Below are 20425 nucleotides of genomic sequence, written 5' to 3' on the forward strand. Positions count from 1 at the left end.
GGAAAGATAGGGCTGACTAGGAGGGGAGGGGATCAAATGAGGTGGGTAGGGTTGAGGCTCTGATCATGGGGGATTCCATCGTTAGACATGTGAGGAAAGTGTGTGGAGGAAAGGGAACCAGGGTAGAGTGTTATCAGGGAATTAGGTTGAGGCAGATGTTGGAGAAAGTAGAAGAGAGGGAGGAGGAGAAAGAGAAGGTGGTAGTGTTTCATGCTGGTACCAACAACATAAGGCAAGCTGATGTAAGTACCAACATAGTTGGGGATATGTGGGATCTGGTAAATGCACCACGGGTGCAGTTTAAGGAAGCGGAGACTGTTATCAGTGGAATTCTGTGCAGGAGGGATATTGACTGGAGGGTGATTGCAGATTTAAATGAGACTATGGAGTGAGTATGTGGGAAACTGGGAGTGAAATATCTAGATAATAATGGGTGGGTAGGAGATAGGGATCTGCCCTCAGATGGCTTCCACTTAAACTGCAGTTGTACGTATAAGTTAGGAAATTTGTTTGGAAGGGTAATAGGGAGGTACATTCAGGGAAATGGGGTTGTCTAGGGAGCGGTGATAAGGGTACAGAGATCTGAAAGTCAAGTAGGGATGACATAAAAATGTTAGTGTTGAACTGTAGAAGTATTGTAAAGAAAGGAATAGAATTAATTTAATAGATATATATTTACCAGATATTGTAATAGGAGTTGGATCATGGCTGAGAAATGATATAATGGATGCAGAAATTTTCTCACGGAACTGGAAAGTGTATCGTAGAGATAGGACAGGAATGGTGGGAGGGGGAGTATTCATTCAGGTGAAAGAAGAATTTGTAAGCTACATAAAAGTTAAAGATGAGAAACATGAAATTCTAGGTGTAGGGGTCATTTCTTAAGATAATAGGCAACTCAATGTCTTCGGAGTGTACATACAGACCGGGAAAGGGTAGCGCTGACACGGATTCAGAATTATTTGATAAGATAATCAGCTATGTGGGAAACTACATGGAAAGGAATGTGATTGTAGCGGGGTATCTGAATTTACCAAATGTCAATTGCGAAGGAAATGCGAACGACAGGAAGCATGACCAACAAATGGCAAATAAGCTAATAGGGGAAGGACAGCTGATTCAGAAAGTGATGGAACCAACTAGAGGGAAGAATATCCTAGATGTGTTGCTGGTAAAACCAGATGAACTCTATAGAATAACCGAAGTAATAGATGGCATTAGTGATCATGAAGCTGTTTTTGACGTGGTTAAAAATATACGTGTTAGAAAGGAAGGTCTTAAAAGTAGGACTATTAGGCAGTACCATATGGCTGATAAAGCAGGCATGAGGCAGTTTTTAAAAAGTAACTATGATCGGTGGAAAACGGTAAATAAAAATGTAAACAGACTCTGGGATGGGTTTAAAGCAATTGTTGAGGAATGTGAAAACAGGTTTGTACCTTTAAAGGTGGTAAGAAATAGAAAAGACCCACCTTATTATAATAGAGAAATAAAGAGACTAAGAAGGAGGTGCAGAATGGAAAGAAATAGAATTAGAAATGGCTGTGGAAGTAAGGAGAAATTGAAGGAACTTACTAGGAAATTGAATCTAGCAAAGAAGGCAGCTATGGATACCATGATGGCAAGCATAATTGGCGGTCATACAAATTTTAGTGATAAATGGAAGTGTATGTATAGGTATTTTAAGGCAGAAACAGGTTGCAAGAAGGACATTCCAGGAATAATTAATGAACAAGGGGAGTGTGTATGTGGGGATCTTCAAAAGGCAGAAGTATTCAGTCAGCAGTATGTAAAGATTGTTGGTTACAAAGATAATGCCCAGATAGAGGAGGAGACTAATACTAAAGCATTATTAAAATTTACATATGATAACAATGACTTTTACCATAAGATACAAAAGTTGAAAACTAGAAAACCAGATGAAATTGATAAGGTTTCGGGGGGGGATATACTAAAGACAATGGGTTGGGATATAATACCATATCTGAAGCACTTATCTTATTATTGTTTGGTTGAAGGAGCTATACGAAATGAATGGCAAGTTGCTATAGTACCCCCTGTGTATAAAGGAAAGGGTGATAGACATAAAGCTGAAAATTACTGGCCAGTAAATTTGACATGCATTATATGTAAGCTTTGGGAAAGCATTTTTTCTGATTATATTAGACATGTTTGTGAAATTAATAACTGGTTTGATAGAAGGTAGTTCAGTTTTAGGATAGGTTATTTCACTGAAGTTCAACTTGTAGGATTCCAGGAAGATTTATAGCAGATATCTTGGATTCAGGATGTCAAATTGACTGTGTTGCGATTGACCTGTCTAAAGTATTTGATAGGGTGGATCATGGGAGACTACTGGCAAAAATGAGTGCAATTGGACTATACAAAAGAGTGACTAAATGGGTTGCTATATTTCTAGAAAATAGAGCTCAGAGAATTAGAGTAGGCGAAGCTTTATCTGACCCTGTAATAATTAAGAGGGGAATTCTTCAAGGCAGTATTATTGGACCTTTATGTTTTCTTATACATATAAATGATATGAGCAAAGACGTGGAATCAGAGGTAAGGCTTTTTGCAGATGATGTTATTCTGTATAGAGTAATAAATAAGTTACAAGATTGTGAGCAACTGCAACGTGACCTCAATAATGTTGTGAGATGGACAGCAGGCAATGGTATGTTGATAAACGGGGTTAAAAGTCAGGTTGTGAGTTTCAAAAATAGGAAAAGTCCTCTGTTTTAATTACTGCATTGATGGGGTTAAAGTTCTTTTTGGGCATCATTGTAAGTATCTAGGTGTTAATATAAGGAAAGATCTTCATTGGGGTAATCACATAAATGGGATTGTAAATAAAGGGTACAGATCTCCGCACATGGTTATAAGGGTGTTTAGGGGTTGTAGTAAGGTGGGGGCATATAAGTCTCTGGTAAGACCCAAACTAGAGTATGGTTCCAGTGTATGGGACCCTCACCAGGATTACCTGATTCAAGAACTGGAAAAAATCCAAGGAAAAGCAGCTTGATTTTTTCTGGGCGATTTCCGACAGAAGAGTAGCATTACAAAAATATTGGAAAGTTTGTGCTGGGAAGAGTTGGGAGAAAGAAGACGAGCTATCGACTAAGTGGTATGTTACATGTTATAATTCTCATGTTAGGTCCGTATTGAAATGTACATAAATACAAAGTATGTTACAAGTATTTATTTATATATCCACCTATTCAATACAAAGAAAAAATCAATGGATATAAACCTGAAATGATTAACCGTTTAATAAATAAGGTCAAATTCAAATTAACAACAAACCTCATCCCTGACAAACCCAAAAAATCCAAATTCGTTACCTTCACCTACAACAATCCAAACGTTCACCAGATCTTGAACCCAATAAAAAACAAAAATACCAGTATAGCTTTTAGAACAACAAACACTAACCAAAAATTATTTTTTAATCACAACACAGTCAATTCAAGCAAAAACATTTACTCAGGATCAGGCATATACAGGCTCACATGCACACAATGCAACGCCTCTTATATTGGTCAAACAGGCCGGAGTTTTCAAACTAGGTACTTAGAACACTATAATGCCATTAAGCACAATAAATTTTCAGCAATGAGCTCCCATATGAAAGAAACAGGACATCACTTCACAACAATAGAAATAGACCTCACAATTATTAAAAGAGTAGGCAAAGGAAAGTTGATGAATGAACTTGAAACCATCTATATATTTTTGGACCAACACTACAACAAAAATCTAAACCTCAATGATTTAATTGAAGTCAAGAATCCATTATACGAAAGTTTACCCAAATTATTGCAAACTCTAAATTCAAAACATAACTACATTCTTAAAAATCTTAAGTTAACATCTTCTAGAACCTCCACTACTTTAACTAACCTGACTCCCTTCATGCCCGCCCCCACAATTCTCCCGCAACCCAACACGACTCCCTCCCTGTCCGACCATGTAAATCTCTCGCAACCAACAACACATAAACTTAACGCTCCGCCTACCCCCTCCCCTCAACCACACCCTCCTCCGCCAATCTCACATCGATACAATACCAGAAGTACAAGTGTCAGTCATTCAACGCTACCACAGCAACTGCATTAACAGTCAAAGAAATAAATGAACCTACACATAACATTATTTTTCTTCAACTAACCTTTCCATAACTGATTTACATCTTCACAGACGAAAGGGTAAGTGTTTTTATACATTTTCCATGTTTTACCTTTCTTTAAACCCACATTCTCTTAAAAAATACCTTCCTAAGCATTCACTCTCCTCTTGTTACAGACTTCACACCAAAGAGCTCTATCAACGTCGATAAACCTTCGACTTTCGTCCTTCAAATAAGATAAATACATTTATAGACAACCGAATGCTTTTTTCTTGCTCCCACAATTACGTAAGGAAGACTGTTATCTTATAACACATTCGACTTTCACTCCTTCAGCCAGTTAAATAGACTATAGGCAGCTGAACAGCCATTTAAGAGATCTGTTGTCTTATCACAACATACGATATTGACATCTGTAACAGTGTATCAGCGTTGCTTTTTCTTATCATCTTCAAGGAGGCACATTTCTGTTTCATTACAAAGACTGAGCTGTTTACTACCCTACCCCAACAAGTTTTTCAACGCACCGGAAAATATATTCATGTGAACTTATGACATGCAGCTTGATACTGCAATTTTAGCCAAGGACATTCTAATATTTTGTATGTTTAGACTGACACCTATAATGATATCCTCTTTTTATGGCTTGTAAGAGCAATCAGGATCCTGATTTTTCACCATACAGGTTTGAATTTGAGGCTGATGATGCCCTTAATATGGGTGAAACATGTCTCTTAACATTGTATAATAATATTTAATTTCTAAAAAGATCTCTTTGTATTGAATAGGTGGATATATAAATAAACACTTGTAACATACTTTGTATTTAAGTGGTATGTTCCGAGCTGTCAGCGGAGAAATGGTGTGGAATGACATTAGTAGACGAATAAGTTTGATTGGCGTCTTTAAAAGTAGGAAACATCACAATATGAAGATAAAGTTGGAATTCAAGAGGACAAACTGGGGCAAATATTCATTTATAGGAAGGGGAGTTAGGGATTGGAATAACTTACCAAGGGCGATTTTAAATAAATTTCCAATTTCTTTGAAATATTTAAGAAAAGGCTAGGAAAACAACCGATAGGGAATCTGCCATCTGGTCGACTGCCCTAAATGCAGGTCAGTATTGATTGATTGACGGAGCACTATTAGCGTCCGTCCTCGGAGGACCGGCTTCGATTCCCAGTACTGACAGAAATTTAACAATGGCAGGAGGGCTGGTATATGGTTTAAATGGTACATGCAGCTCACCTTCATTGGGGGTGTGCATGGAAAAGAGCTGCACCAGCTCAGGATGAGGACACGATTTTACTTGTTAGCTACTGTTAGTATACATCTTGATGAGCTCATCTAGACTGCGTGTGTGTCAATTTCGACATTCCATTTCACTCTACCAGATTGCAGGGAAAGGGGTTCTTCTTCAGGTGATCTATAGCTGAGTTTTATATTAATTTTGTGTAGAGATCTTTTATATGGTGACATCGTGCCATATTTTATTTATTTATTATTTTTTTCTTTATTATGAGGCCTGCTTGGGACCACATATCAATTTAAATTCATCCTTGTTTCCTCTTCCGTTCCTTCCAGTATTCCTTCATCATTGCACTATGTTGTATTATTCTCTCTTCAGACCACTTTGGACCGGGTTTCCAGTTTCACTCTTCTTTGGAATCCTTCCATTCTTAAAACTGTCTTCCTAAAATTTCTCGTTCTGTAGTTTCCTCTTTTTTTTAACTTTATTTCTTTCTAAATCTTTCTTGACATCTTGTCTCCAGCTTGTTTACTTTCTATCCCGTAAGTACTTGAATATCTTTGTCAATCTGTTATCATCCATTCAGCCTATATATATATATATATATATATATATATAAAATAGCAAATTCATTTTTATTGTTTGTTATATTTTCTATGTTCTGGTATATTTTCTTATTACTTCTTATTTTCCACTGTTCTGCTGTTTTCACTGGTCCTAAGATTTTTCTCATGATTCTTCTTTTTGGTACTTCCAATTTATCTAAACTATAGTTCAAAACTAGAAATTCAGTTGCGTAAATACACTGCAGTTTCACCACTGTATTGTAGTGTCTTATTTTAAGACTTTTAGATAAGCATTTCTTGTTGTAAAAATTCTTATTGATGCCATACGCTCTTTCCATCTTGTGTAACCTTTCTTCTACAGCAGATTTTTCTCAATCATTTTCTTGAATTATTTCTGCCAGGTATTTGAATTTCTTTACTTTCTCTAGATGTTGATTCCCATAGGGAATCTGAAATATTTGAAATGGTCCGGTATTGGACATTGGTGTGCTAGGTACCAACTGATGAGCCCAACCTAGCACATGGGAGCGAAACGCTGGCAACCAGGAATGAGTTAACGGGAAAATTTATAATGTCCAATAACGGACCATTTATATTGGTATTATAAATTTACTCATTCAGGACAAATATTTCCGATTCCCTATGGGAATCAATATCTATATCATCTGATGGCCAAGCAGGCATCAATTTTTGGTAATGATACAAAGTCTGTCATAGTGCATTGGCACTGGCGGTGGCTCCAAGTAGTCTACGCAGTGGCCTCCACAGTATGCACTAGCCAGCGTCTTGTTAGGTGTGCTAGGTACCAACTGATGAGCCCAACGTAGCACACGGGGGCGAAACGCTGGTAACCAGGAATGAGTTAGCTTGAAAATTTATAATATCCAATAATGGACCATTTATATTGGTATTATTTACCTTCTCTATTCGACCAATATGGGTTGTAAAAAATGTTTGAGTTTTTTTGTATTTTCATAAATTTGGTTTCTTTCTAGAGAGATTCTCAATCCTGTTTTGTTTGCTATTTCTTCCGATTGATTTGAGTTGTTTCATCTGTCAGGCTCTCTGAAAGTATAGGTAAATTGTCTGCAAATGCTAGGCAATTAATTTCAACACCTTTGCTTTTTCTCGCCAAAGTTATTAGCAAACCCTTACAATTTTATCTAGGGTACAGTTGAACAGAATTAGTGATAAGCCATCATCCTGCCATAGTATATCTTGATAAGTTTTCATATTTCCCCAAAAAATTTTACTTTCAGAAATGTGTCTTTACCTGTACTAGATTTGCTAATTTACATTTCACTCCAAACTATGGTATTGTTTTATCTAAGGTTTCTCTATCAACAGAATCAAAGGCCATTTTAAAATCCACAAATCTCACTAGTATGTCCTCGGAGTTCAGTATTCAAGACATACATACATACATACATACATACATAAATACATCATTACAGACCATTAACAATCCTCTATTTGCAACTACTGCTGTGGCCTCATTTAGTTCTATACCTCTTATCTTTAAACTGTTAGAAACTGAGTCTAACCATCAAGTTGTTTCCAAGGAGTCCCTCTCCTGTCAAATGGGAGTGGGACTCCGGTACTCCCATAGGTCCGAGGCTTGCTTAAAATGTTCTGAGCTCGGTTAATTCATGAAGCAGGATGTTACCCTACTTACACATTGTCCAAGTGAGGATGTCTCCTCTAACGGGTTATGGACCACCGGTGGATTGTATAGTCCTAGCCGCCTGAACAGAAAGAGGGCCATTACTCAGAATATGTCCGAGATGCCCACTCCTATTCCATAGCAACTGGTATCCCGACTCTCGGGACCACTTACTAGGCCACTCAGCCGCTGCCCAAGGTTCACGAACTAGGACGTGACTACAGTAACCCACACCATGAACCTCAAGACAAACTGATTGATTTTAAATTAAATATTTATTCTGAACAAGATTTACCTTTTCGAAATCCACCTTGATATTCACCTAATTGCTTGTCAAGTGTTGTTTCTACTCTGTTCAGCTAAATGTTAATGCCTGCCTTGTAAGCAATTTGCAGCGGGCATTCTCCCCTATAGTTATCGATCTATTTATTTAATTATTAATTTAATTATTCATTTATGTCTGTAGTAGTCATGAAGTTAGGGCTTATGATGGGTAATTCATAATTATTATGATTGAAGCGTAATAGTTGGCGACCACAGTTCCCCTAGCTGAGTCTGGCGTTGCTTCCACTTACTTGTTGGTTTCCTCGGTCTTATCTTTCATACCTGAAGTTTTTTTTTTTTTTTTTGCTAGGGGCTTTACGTCGCACCGACACAGATAGGTCTTATGGCGACGATGGGATAGGAAAGGCCTAGGAGTTGGAAGGAAGCAGCCGTGGCCTTAATTAAGGTACAGCCCCAGCATTTGCCTGGTGTGAAAATGGGAAACCATGGAAAACCATCTTCAGGGCTGCCGATAGTGGGATTCGAACCTACTATCTCCCGGATGCAAGATCACAGCCGCGCGCCTCTACGCGCACGGTCAACTTGCCCGGTACCCGAAGTTCCTTGGTCAACTCCTGTTGTTTTACGACCCCGGCGGTATTAAGTTTTCGAGGCTTAGGGAGTATTTCATTTTCACGTCCTTCACGGTCCTTTCCTTTCTTTTGCTGATATCTTAATTTTTCGAAGTGTTAGACCTCTTCCATTTTCCTTCTAATTAACTTTAACAGAAGGGGGTTAGGAAGTTGATCTTCCTCTTAAAATAATAACAACCAGCACTTAATCTTACGTAGCCAGAACAGGACCTGATAACCCTCTCGACCATTTGGCTTATAGAGTGAGTTTTCAGTAGAGATTTGTTTAATATTAAAATATTGTATGTGTTAATGTTATTTTTTTATCTATTGAGTTAAAATAAAATAGTCTTCTTTATTATTAAATAGTATATTGGAATCATATTTTCTTTTCTTTCCATTGATTAATTTTAATATATAATGTACCCTGTAAATTCTTAAGGTTATGGGTGCAATAAATAACAGCAGAAAATATTCACAAGAACTCAAAAGGAGGTAAAAAAAAAAAGAGGCACTGAACTATCAAATAGGCAACGGAAGCTAAAATAGGCAAAAAAGGCAGGGAAAAAAACTGGTCCCACCGTTCACAAATGTACGGAAAAATGTTTGTCTCTGTCTGACACTTCGATATAAACACCCAAATCAAAGGGCTGAAAAGTGTGCCATGACGTGGATAAAACATCTTCAATGAAGGCGTCTTTCTTAATGTTTTTAAAATCTCTGAAAATGACAGTTTTCGGTTTATATTCTCGGATTTTGGGTGAACATACAACATATACAGCATCATGATGGGAAATTCCAGGAACAGGAAGTTGTGCATGTGCTATAATCTTGTCAGGATTGTTTGTTACTATTAGATCAAGTAAACTGTGAAAATTATTGGTGTGATATGTCTGTCGTAAGGGCAATATCGTCATGTTGCAAAATCTAAAAATGTTGGTCAGTTGCATGGTCTCATTGGTGCATTTTAGAATGTTGGTATTAAAATCTCCTAGTATCAAAATATGCTCATAACTGGGGGCTAAATTCACCAGTAAATCCTTTAGATCTGCAGTATGACCAATTTGTGGGGGTTTGTTACACCACATACCAAAGAATCTTCATACCAGACACTTCAATTTCAACAAACATGAACTCAGGCACAAACAAGCAGGAACAATGTCAGGAGGAAACTTGCAATGATGACAATGAAGTTGTGTGTATTAACTGACCAACCCGCACATATTCCATTCTCTTGTGCCACTCAAGAACGGCAGTAGACTGGGCCAGTAGTTAGCAAGCTTTCCTGTATGAACACTGTGTCTCCGAGGAGGGTGTGGAGACATGAGAAGTGGTAGTTATGTGAGCTTAAGTCAAGGACAGTTCTTTTAATCATCCTGTAGCACATAGGAGAAAGTGGTGTGAAAAGCAAAGGCGAGAGCAAGGAGACAATGGTTAAACCAAGTTCTTAATGATTTCAAAAATTATATAAAAAATAAATAGAAGGCCACATTGGAAATTTCAAATAGAGTTATGCAGGCACTTACTTCACCCAAAGAGGCTCAGAGACTGAATGCTGGAAAGTATCATAATCTATAATTAAGATCTCTGAATGTATGAAGTACACAACTATACATACAAGTAAGACTGAAGGTGATTTTTGTTTTAACCCATTCAACGCCAAACTCATATATATACATTATTGAACGCCATGCCTCGTCCGCCAAATCCACATATATATAAGTTTTGGTGCAGTGTGTACTTCCCCAAACTCATATATGAATGGTATATAGGGTCATTCTTTGAAATTCCATGGAAATGCTCAAAAAAGTTCTTTTCTGCAGATATACCACTCCAATTTGCTTGTTTTGAAAGCGATCTGATGTTATTTCAGCTTCAGTGGAGTGGAACATCTTTTCCGCTTATGTGTGGCCTTCATGCCGTCTTGATACATTCAACTCTTACTGATGAAGAAATAGTGATTCTGGAGGGCAATATTTTGATAATGAAGATGGAGTATATACGAGGACGGTTTGGAAAGTTCTCAGAATCACCGCTAGTTGTCAGTGCTAGAGCAACGAGGTTCCCGCGCAATAATCACACATCCTTTGTGAGTGAACACGTGGCGTGTCAGTGCTCTAGCTGCAGGAGTGTGGTAGTGACGACTCTTTGTTGTTGTTCCCGCGTAGTGATTTTTGACAATGGAAAAACTGAGATTCGAGCAGTGATTAGATACTTTGTAAAGAAAGGTATGAAAGAAAAGGAAATTCATGCTGACTTTCAGAACACTCTGGGGGACTCTGCTCCTTCATTTTCAACTGTTGCCAAGTGGACCAGCGAGTTTCAATTTGGTCGGGAGAGCTTGGATGATGATCCGCGTAGTGGATGGCCAAAAAGTGTTACGACCCCAGAATTTATCGCAAAAGTGCATAAAATGGTCATGGAGGATCATCAACTGAAAGTGCGGGAGATTGCTGAAGCTGTAGGGATGTCTTCTGAATGGGTATATTATATTTTAACCGAAGAATTGGGTATGAAAAAATTATCCGCAAGATGGGTGCCGCGGCTCTTGACATTGGACAATAAACGCACCAGATTGGAAATGTCCTAACAAAGTCTGGCCCGTTTTCAGTGCAACCAACAAGATTTTTTGCACCGGTTTGCGACTACAGATGAAACTTGGGTCCACTACTATACCCCAGAGACAAAACAGCAGTCAAAGCAGTGGAAACAGGCTGATTCACCACCACCACCACCAAAGAAAGCAAAAATAGTGCGTTCGGCCGGAAAGGTCATGGCCTCAGTTTTCTGGGATGCAAAAGGCATTCTGCTGATAGATTATCTTCCTACTGGCCAAACAATTACGGGGCAATACTATGCAAACCTCCTAGACCAACTACAGGAAAAGATACGAGAAACAAGGCCTGGTTTGGCAAGGAAAAAGGTCATCTTTCATCAGGACAACGCTCCGCCGCACACAAGTGTTATTGCCATGGCAAAACTTCATGAAATGGGGTACGAATTGTTGCCACATCCACCTTATTCACCTGATTTGGCATCATTAGACTTTCATCTATTCCCCAAGATGAAAATTTTCCTCGGTGGACGGAGATTTTCTACAAGGGAAGAACTGACAGCCGAATTGGAGAGGTATTTTGTAGGCCTGGAGGAATCTCATTTTCGAGATGGGATCAAGGCATTGGAACATCGCTGGACCAAATTCATTAGTCTACAGGGAGACTATGTTGAAAAATAAAAGTAGTTCCACCGAGGTAAGATACTTAATTCTAGTACATTCCGAGAACTTTTCAAAGCACCTACGTATAGGGGTCGATACTGAACTACAGGAAAGTGCGAGACAAATTAGTAATGATGAATCTCATGTGGAATTGTCAACTCCTTCTCAGATAAATTCTAAATAATTTTTCCCCCAAATGTCAATGATTTTGATAATACCAGTTCTTAGATCAACAATTTTATATGATATTTCAGTAATAATATCACTGAGTTAACATGTTAAGGCTATGGAACCAAGCTCTGCATTCGGCAGGTGAGTGGGTTTGAACCCCACCGTCAGCTATCCTGAGAACCACCACCTTCTTTTTTTGTTGTTGTTGTTGTTGTTTCCCTTTTGCATTCCCAGGAAAATACCGGGACAGTTCCTGTTCATAGGCCACAGCTGATTCCTTCCACTTCCTTACCCAGTTTCATTCACCATCATTCATATTTCATATTCATTACCTTCTCAACTGAGGTTGGCATCAGGAAGGGCATCCGGCCATAAAAACATGCTGTAAAATATAATCTCACTTCATCCCCGACCCTGTATTGGGCTGCAGGGCTAAGGGGACGATATGCATTCCATTAAAAGTATCAGTAAAAAATTATCTGTAAAAGTGCTTCTTCCTTAAAAAAAAAAAAAAAAAAGCACCTGACCCAGACATTGGGTAACCATCTTCTCTTAACACGAATCAGCAGGAAAAGTGAAGAGTTCCGATAATTCAAAGACTGAACGTATTAGCAAAAGGAAGAGAAATGTCACAAAGGGTGTGAAAAGGAAAGACTTTCGAGGTCTTGTATGCCTAATACCACTGGAATTAGAAGAGAACAAGTGTTGACCAAGAGAGGTCTGATAAAAAACCGTGAAAGTGAGTAGCCTGGCACAAAAAAGTACAAGCAATGCTAGACTCAGCTAGGGGTCCTGTAGTCACCAACCCATGATCCCAAGCTGAAACCCTTCCCTTTTCAGTCGCCTCTTACAAGATGCAGGGGATGCCATGGATGTGTTTTACTGCCGCAGCCCACATGGAGTAAGTAATGAAAAGGAACAAGCAAATGACTAATCAAGTCATTCACAGAAAGACAGGAATACGAAGAAGTTGGTGGACTGAGGACTCCCCAAAAATCTACTTCATTGATAGACATTGTTTTTGTTCTTCCAAAACAGTTACCTGAACACCTCTGATATTTTTAAATCTTGGAATCCAATTGGATATATGCACCAGTGCGGTAGAGGTACAAAGGATCCTATTATTAAACTACAAACCATAGGAAAAAATAAGAACACTCACTCACCCTAAAGAGTTGTGCAGGTTTCTTCTTCTTGCTGAAGCCCTCTTCCTGGCTTGAGGAATAATCAATACTCCAGTAACTCCCCTTACCAGGGTCATCCTTGGAACGAGCCACCTTTGTGAAGCATTTGTTCAGAGACAAGTTGTGTCGAATTGAGTTCTAGAAATTCAAGAGAAGCAGTGTTGTATGAACTATTAATTAGCTAAAAAGGCTAACCTGTTAACTTCACAGACAGAAATTTGTGAAGAGACAGTCATTCTATATACCTAGACAAATACACAGTACAAGTATTTACAGACTTCTTTTGCATATAGTAGGGCCTACATAATAATGGGTATAAGTTTGTACAAGAGATCGCCAGCTCTTTTACATGGGAAATGGTCAAACAGAATTCCTGTATCACACACTGAGAAAAGCAACCAAGTTATATCTGCAATAATTCATTTATTTAATTGCTAGTGGTTTATCATCACATTAACTCAGATTTTCAGCAACAAAGGTATGGGGACGGGCTAGGACTGGGAAGGAAGCACACATGGCCTTAAAGTACAGACCCAGCATTTGTCTGGTGTGAAAATAGGAAATCACAAAAACCATCTTCAGGGCTGCTAAAAATGGGGCTCAAACACACCATCTCCCAAATGTAAGTCTACAGCAACATGACCCCACACCACGCAAACTACCTGCTCACTTCCCAGTTATTTATGGTAGATCTGTAGTGTGTATTATCAATGCTATAGGTCAGAGGTACTTAGGAAGGTGGAACCAAAATTTCTAAAGACAGATAGGCCGAAGTCCACTTTCCCTACCTCATCAATGTTGATTTACTGAAGAAAACATCTGTGGACAAAATAGAATTTTGAGTCAGTCCAATGACATATTCTTAGTAGACCATACTCTCCAAAATTTATGATAATTTTACAGTCCAAAGCTATGAACTTATCTTCTAAATATCGAAAAGTTTGTACAGTCGAACCTCCCTTCTGCAGACACATCGGTTCCAAAGAAAAATGTGCGTTACGAGAGGTGACAGCTAAAACAAGGTTGTAAAAATTAATCAAACATTTTAACAGCAAAAACATCCATCTTAAATTTATAAGTATGCATCTTTATTTTGATTGTTCTAAATAATTTCTAACTAAATATTTTCCTGGGTGATGTTACAAGTGATTTTACAGCCTTTACATTCATTACAGCTTCAGGAAGCAATCATTCAGCCTGGTGTACCAATTTAGCACATTTTGCTTTACCGCGATATTCTCGAAAAGGGAATAACGACCTAGCGTGACACACAACTTCTTTATTCAAATTACCTGAACCTGTAGATTATTTGTGATTTCTTGTACTTTCTTGTACGAGTAACATTGGCCCACTCCCACTCACTCACAGTTTCTTTGCTCGAATACATTTGAACCACTCATATACTGCAATGTCCCTCCTATTCATGTTTACTGGGTGATTGAAATGCTACGGTATTTCTGTCTCAATATTCAGCACAAGAAAGTCTCTTCCTTGTCAAGTTTAACTGAACTAGCCAACCTCGACCTTATCAGCGACAATCTGAGTTATAAATAAAATGATGCGGGCTGGGTTGGAAAATCCCTTGGTAACTTGTGAGTAAACAGCCATTCACACATTCTTGGGCAACTGGAATTCTCAGAATGGACATTCATTAGAAGACAAGATGACCCTAACAAAAGGTTTGAAAAGAGCCCAGTACAGAACTATTAAATTCACGGCTAATGTAGCATTCCTATGTACGTTTATTTTCCTTGGACACAAAATAGTACAGATATTCAAAAGGAATTCCCATATGTTTGCAAAATGCAGACATGCCAACTTTCAAAAGTAAAAAATCGGGAGAAATTTAGCAGCGGATTGTGATGTATTACAACACATGACTGATGGCAGAACATGTACTAATTCATTATAATTCAATACATTAACAACTCTATTTGGTCTACATATACACTATGTGATCAACAGTATCCAGACACATCCAAAAACATACGTGTTTCATTTAGGTGCATTGTGCTGCCACCTACTGCAAGGTACTCCATATCAGTGACCTCATTAGTCATTAGACATCGTGAGAGAGCAGAATGGGGCCCTCCGCGGAAATCATGAACTTCAAACGTGGTCAGGTGATTGGGTGTCACTTGTGTCAGAAGTCTGTATGTGAGGTTTCCACACTTCCAAACATCCCTAGGTCCAATGTTTCTGATGTGATAGTGAAGTGGAAACGTGAAGGGACACGTACAGCACAAAAGCGTACAGGCTGACCTCATCTGTTGACTGACAGAGACCACCGACAGTTGAAGAGGGTCGTGACGTGTAATAGGCAGGCATCTAATCAGACCATCACACAGGAATTCCAAACTGCATCAGGATCCACTCCAAGTACTATGACAGTTCGGCGGGAGGTGAGAAAACTTGAATTTCATGGTCAAGCGGCTGCCTATAAGCCACACATCACGCAGGTCAATGCCAAACGACACGTTGTTTGGTGTAAGGAGCATAAACATTGGAGGATTGAACAGTGGAAAAACATTGTATGGAGTGACGAATCACGGTACACAATGTGGCGATCCGATGCCAGGGTGTGGGTTTGGCAAATGCCTGGTGAACGTCATCTGCCAGCGTACGTAGTGCCAACAGTAAAATTCGGAGGCGGTGGTGCTATGGTGTGGTCGTGCTTTTCATGGAGGCGGCTTGCTCTTTTTGTTGTTTTGCGTGACACTATCACAGCACAGGCCTACATCGATGTTTTAAGCACCTTCTTGCTTCCCACTGTTGAAGAGCACTTCGGAGATGGCGACTGCATCTTTCAACACGATCGAGCTCTTGTTCATAATGCACGGCCTGTGGCGGAGTGGTTACACGACAATAACATTCCTGTAATGGACTGGCCTGCACAGAGTCCCAACCTGAATCCTATAGAACACCTTTGGGATGGTTTGGAACGCCAACTTCGTGCCAGGCCTCACCAACCAACATCGCTACCTCTCCTCAGTGCAGCACTCCGTGAAGAATGGGCTGCCATTCCCCAAGCAACCTTCCAGCACCTGATTGAATGTATGGCTGCCAGAGTGGAAGCTGTCATCAAGGCTAAGTGTGGGCCAACACCACACTGAATTCCAGCATAACCGATGGAGGGCGCCACGAACTTGTACGTCATGTTCAGCCAGGTGTCCGGATACTTTTGATCACATAGTGTATATATTTATTTCATTATTTATATGTGAATACTAAATACTGGACAGACTTGAACTATAGGAACATATGACTTCTCATCCTTCAACATGCTGATCACATTACGACTAATTGTTGTTCAACACATCCGTAGCTGACTTAGCCCTCTTCAAAAACTCGGAACTAAATTTTTGCTCAAAGCACTTGCCTTACTGAACTAATTTTAAGGTTAAAAGTTTCTCCAAAGTTTGTTCAGACAGCAAAGATCTGAACTGTGTTTTGGTCTTTGTGACTCTGCTAAAAATCCTTTCACATTCTGCATTGCTATATGGAACTGATGAAATAGCAAGCATCACCTTAGAGAGTCTGTTATATTTAAGTACACCATCAACTGATTTCATCTGACCTACCAATGCCCATTGAACATAAATTCTTCTTTTTGCCAGGTCTGTTTCTTCGATCTAAAAGTTACAGAACTGGGAGTGGAGAATATCAGATTCTTTATCTAAATGTTCCGTTTCACTGGTCAGAATGTTCGGAAACTTATGAAAAATCTAAGGCTATAAACTTCATCTTTGAACGGAAATTTGTATACCATGTAGTCACATGATGAAGAGAAATACTTTCTAATGGACTTAAATAATATGCACTTTTCGTCAGACTTCAAAGTGTTCACTAAAACAAACGCAGAGTTCCCTATCATCAGATCACAATCATCCTTTTGATTTGCTGGAGTATGATAATCTACATCAAGGAGAGAGAAAGAGCTTTTAATAACATGTGGTTTCACAAAACTTGCCATCACATTCTTCAATAGTTCCTCCAAAACTGACCCCAATAAGTGTATGTGCAGCATACTTAACTGAAGAGTTACATTTGGATTCTCAAAGATATCCATAAAATTTGAGAGAAAAAGGCAAAGGGACGTATGTAAATTTGATGAAAGGAACATGGACAGTAATTTTTCACGTGACAAAGCATGGCTCTTAGTGTCGTCAGAAGTTTCATTTGGGGGGGGGTGTGAAACTGATGACTGGGTTTTCGTTTTAACTGAGGAGTGTGGTGAAATGTAATGACAATGCTTCACCTTTTCAGACAAACAAGACATATCTGCACTTATATTGTGCTTAGGAATTTTGTAAATCTTCAAAGTTCCCATCTGAGAATCCTTACTCACAATTTCGCTCTTGAATAAAGTAACCAAAGGGTCCCACTGCAGCAAAATCCTATCTAAACACCTTCTTAGTGATAACCATCGAGTAGTCACATGCTTCAGAATTTTCTTGATATCTGTGTTGTGTAAAGTCTGAAATTCTATGACCTTTTCTTTCCTCTTTGCACTCCTTTCAAGGTAATAAAATATATCAATTATACTTCCATCTACATTTACGGGCAAACACGCCTTACCCTTCTCTGCAGCAAGATTATTTAGGTGACAAGAGTAGCCTACAAAGATTATGTTACTATTTTCCCGCTTCAAACATCCTGCCACACCATTCTTTAATCCTACCATTACTGGAGCATTATCAGCACCAAGAGCTAGGCAGTTTTTTAATGGAATGCGGAATTCCTGAAAAGCTGAGAGCAAAAGATTGGCAATGTTAGCTCCAGTAGCATCCCCTTCTAAATTAGGCACAGAGAGTAGACAACTCTGAATTTCATAGAGTTCAGGCCTAAAAAATGTTACAACAATAGGATATATTTTCACATTGCTTTTATTGCCACCATCAGTAGCAACATAAAATGCATTCACCTGCAAATTGATACAATTTTTGCCCTTCCTTGCATGCACATTTCTGTAATGATAGCTGCTGTTTTTGTTCTAGCACACTCATATTGTTTACGATTTCCAAATCAGGAAACATTTTGTGAAACAAAGGTCAGCAAAATTTACAGGCAGGTTATGTTCTGCAATAAATGACGTAAATAAAGCCTCAGCATTCGTCACAGGATTTACATCTTGGTTTTTACATGAAAAGATCAGTTTCTGTTTTCTTTCTACATATTCGACTCTCGCCTTATGTTTTTTTTTTTCGTTTGCATATGTTTGAGTTTATCGTGCTTCCCGCCATGCACGACTGAAAAATCACACTTATAGTACAGAATGTGAACATTGGTCCCTTCCTGGATTCACTGAAACACGGAAACTCTTCCCTATAAGCAATTTTAAATATTGCATCAGTGGTTTTTTTTTGGCCAAAACAAATATTAAGACATACAACACGAGCACTTATGCAGGTCCTGGCCTGGGCAGACGTCTATGGCGTGCTACTTCTGAGGTTAGGTTACTCGCTTGCGACTTCCACTTCCTATTAAGCTATTTGAGTATTTGACCAAAGAGAATGAGCATTTGACTGTATTATAGACAAAAGAGGAGCACATGACTGGCCATCGTGCCCCATGCTGTCATCTGGTTTCATTCTTCTTCTTTCCGATGAGGCCTGCTAAGGACCACGTGCCAATTTCAATTCAGTTCTTCATACTTTGTTGTTTTCTCTTCCGTTCCTTCCAATATTTTTTCATCCTGTCACTATGCTCTTTCCTTCTGTCCTCGGACCACTTCGCACCAAGCTTCTTGTTCAATCTTCCTTGGAATCCTTCCATACTTACTACCCTCTTTCTAAAAATTTCTCTGTCCATAGTTTCTTCTTCTCTTATGTTATTTCTTTCTAAATCTTTCTTTACTTCTTGAATCCAGCTAGTTGTTGCCTTTTTGTCCCAAAGGTACTTGAAAATCCTTTTTGTTAATCAGGAATCATCCATTTTGTAAATATGTCCAAAAAATTGCAATCTACTTTTTCTTATGGTTTCTGTTATGTTTTCTATGTTCCTGTATATTTCATCATTAGATCTTAATTTCCATACTTCTGTTGTTTTCACAGGGCCTAAGATTTTTCTCATGATTCTCCTTTCTAGTACCTCAAGTTTATCTAATCTATAGTTTAGTACCAGGCATTCACCTGCATATAAGCATTCTGGTTTCATCACTGTAGTGTAGTGCCTTATTTTAAGATTTTTAGACAGACAATTTTTGTTATAAAAATTCTTTGTGATACCATATGCTCTTTCCATCTTGTGTACCCTTTCTTCTACTGCAGATTTGTCTAAACTATTTTCTTGAATTGTTTCTCCCAGATATTTGAATTTCGTTACTCTTTCCACTGGAGCAATATCTGTTGCCAAAAATTTTGGAGCATTCTTGATGTTCGTAATAAATTTTGTTTTTGCTATGGAGATTCTCAAACCTGACTTGTTGGCTATTTCTTCCAAGAGATTGATTTGTGTTGTTGCACTTGTTAGGTTTTCTGACAATATAGCGAAATTGTCTGCAAATGCTAGGCAATTTATTTCAATGCCTTTGTTTTTTCTCCCCAAAGTTACCGGCAAAATGTTATGATCTTTAACCTTTACGATCCAAATTCTTACAATTTTCTATAGAACACAGTTGAATAGAAGGGGTGACAGACCGTCATCTTGCCGTACCCCTGTATTTATCTTAATAGGTTTGGATATTTCACCCATAAATTTCACCTTTGAAATTGTGTCAGTAAGGGTTTCACGTACTAGGTTTGCCAATTTAGTTTTCACTCCAAATTCATGAATTGTTCTATCTATGGTTTCTCTATCAACCAAGTCAAAGGCCTTTTTAAATTCTACAAAAGTCACAACAATGTCTTTTGAATTCAATATCCTATGGCGAATTATGGATTTTAAGTTAAATATTTGTTCTGAACAAGATCTACCTTTTCGAAATCCAGCTTGATACTCACCCAGTTGCTTGTCAAGTGATGTTTTTACTCTATTCAGCAATATTTTTGAGAATACCTTGTGTGCAATTTGCAGAAGAGAGATGCCTCTATAGTTATCAACCTTTTGTTTATCCCCTTTTTTATGCATTGGATGTATTAGAACCACTTTCCATTCTTCTGGAATCCTCTCTGTTCTCCAAATATCTTCAAAGATTAACTGCAGCTCGTCAATGATTTTTGACTGAGACCGTTTCAAAAGTTCAGCTGTAATAAAGTCCTCTCCACTAGCTTTATTATTTTTCAGATTGTTAATTACTTCTATAATTTCTTCAGCAGTGGGTGGTATATCTTCTTACAGATTTTCAGTTGTTTGAGAGAATTCCAACTTATGGTCGGGTTCGGGGCAGTTTAGAAGTTGATCAAAGTGCTT

At 38.5% G+C, this 20425-nt stretch overlaps 1 protein-coding gene across 2 annotated transcripts in view; it reads right to left on the reverse strand.

Moving 5' to 3' along the window:
• Nucleotides 1-20425, reverse strand: part of LOC136857053 (forkhead box protein J3) — a 107260-nt gene that overhangs the window by 57173 nt on the left and 29662 nt on the right. For both annotated transcript variants that reach the window (XM_067135417.2, XM_067135416.2), the window contains exon 4: nucleotides 13058-13213. In XM_067135417.2, coding sequence (XP_066991518.2) covers nucleotides 13058-13213 — 156 coding nt within the window. The remainder of the gene's footprint in view (nucleotides 1-13057; nucleotides 13214-20425) is intronic.

The sequence above is a fragment of the Anabrus simplex genome, chromosome 1 (genome assembly GCF_040414725.1).
Source record: "Anabrus simplex isolate iqAnaSimp1 chromosome 1, ASM4041472v1, whole genome shotgun sequence".
Classification (NCBI taxonomy): Eukaryota; Metazoa; Arthropoda; class Insecta; order Orthoptera; family Tettigoniidae; genus Anabrus; species Anabrus simplex.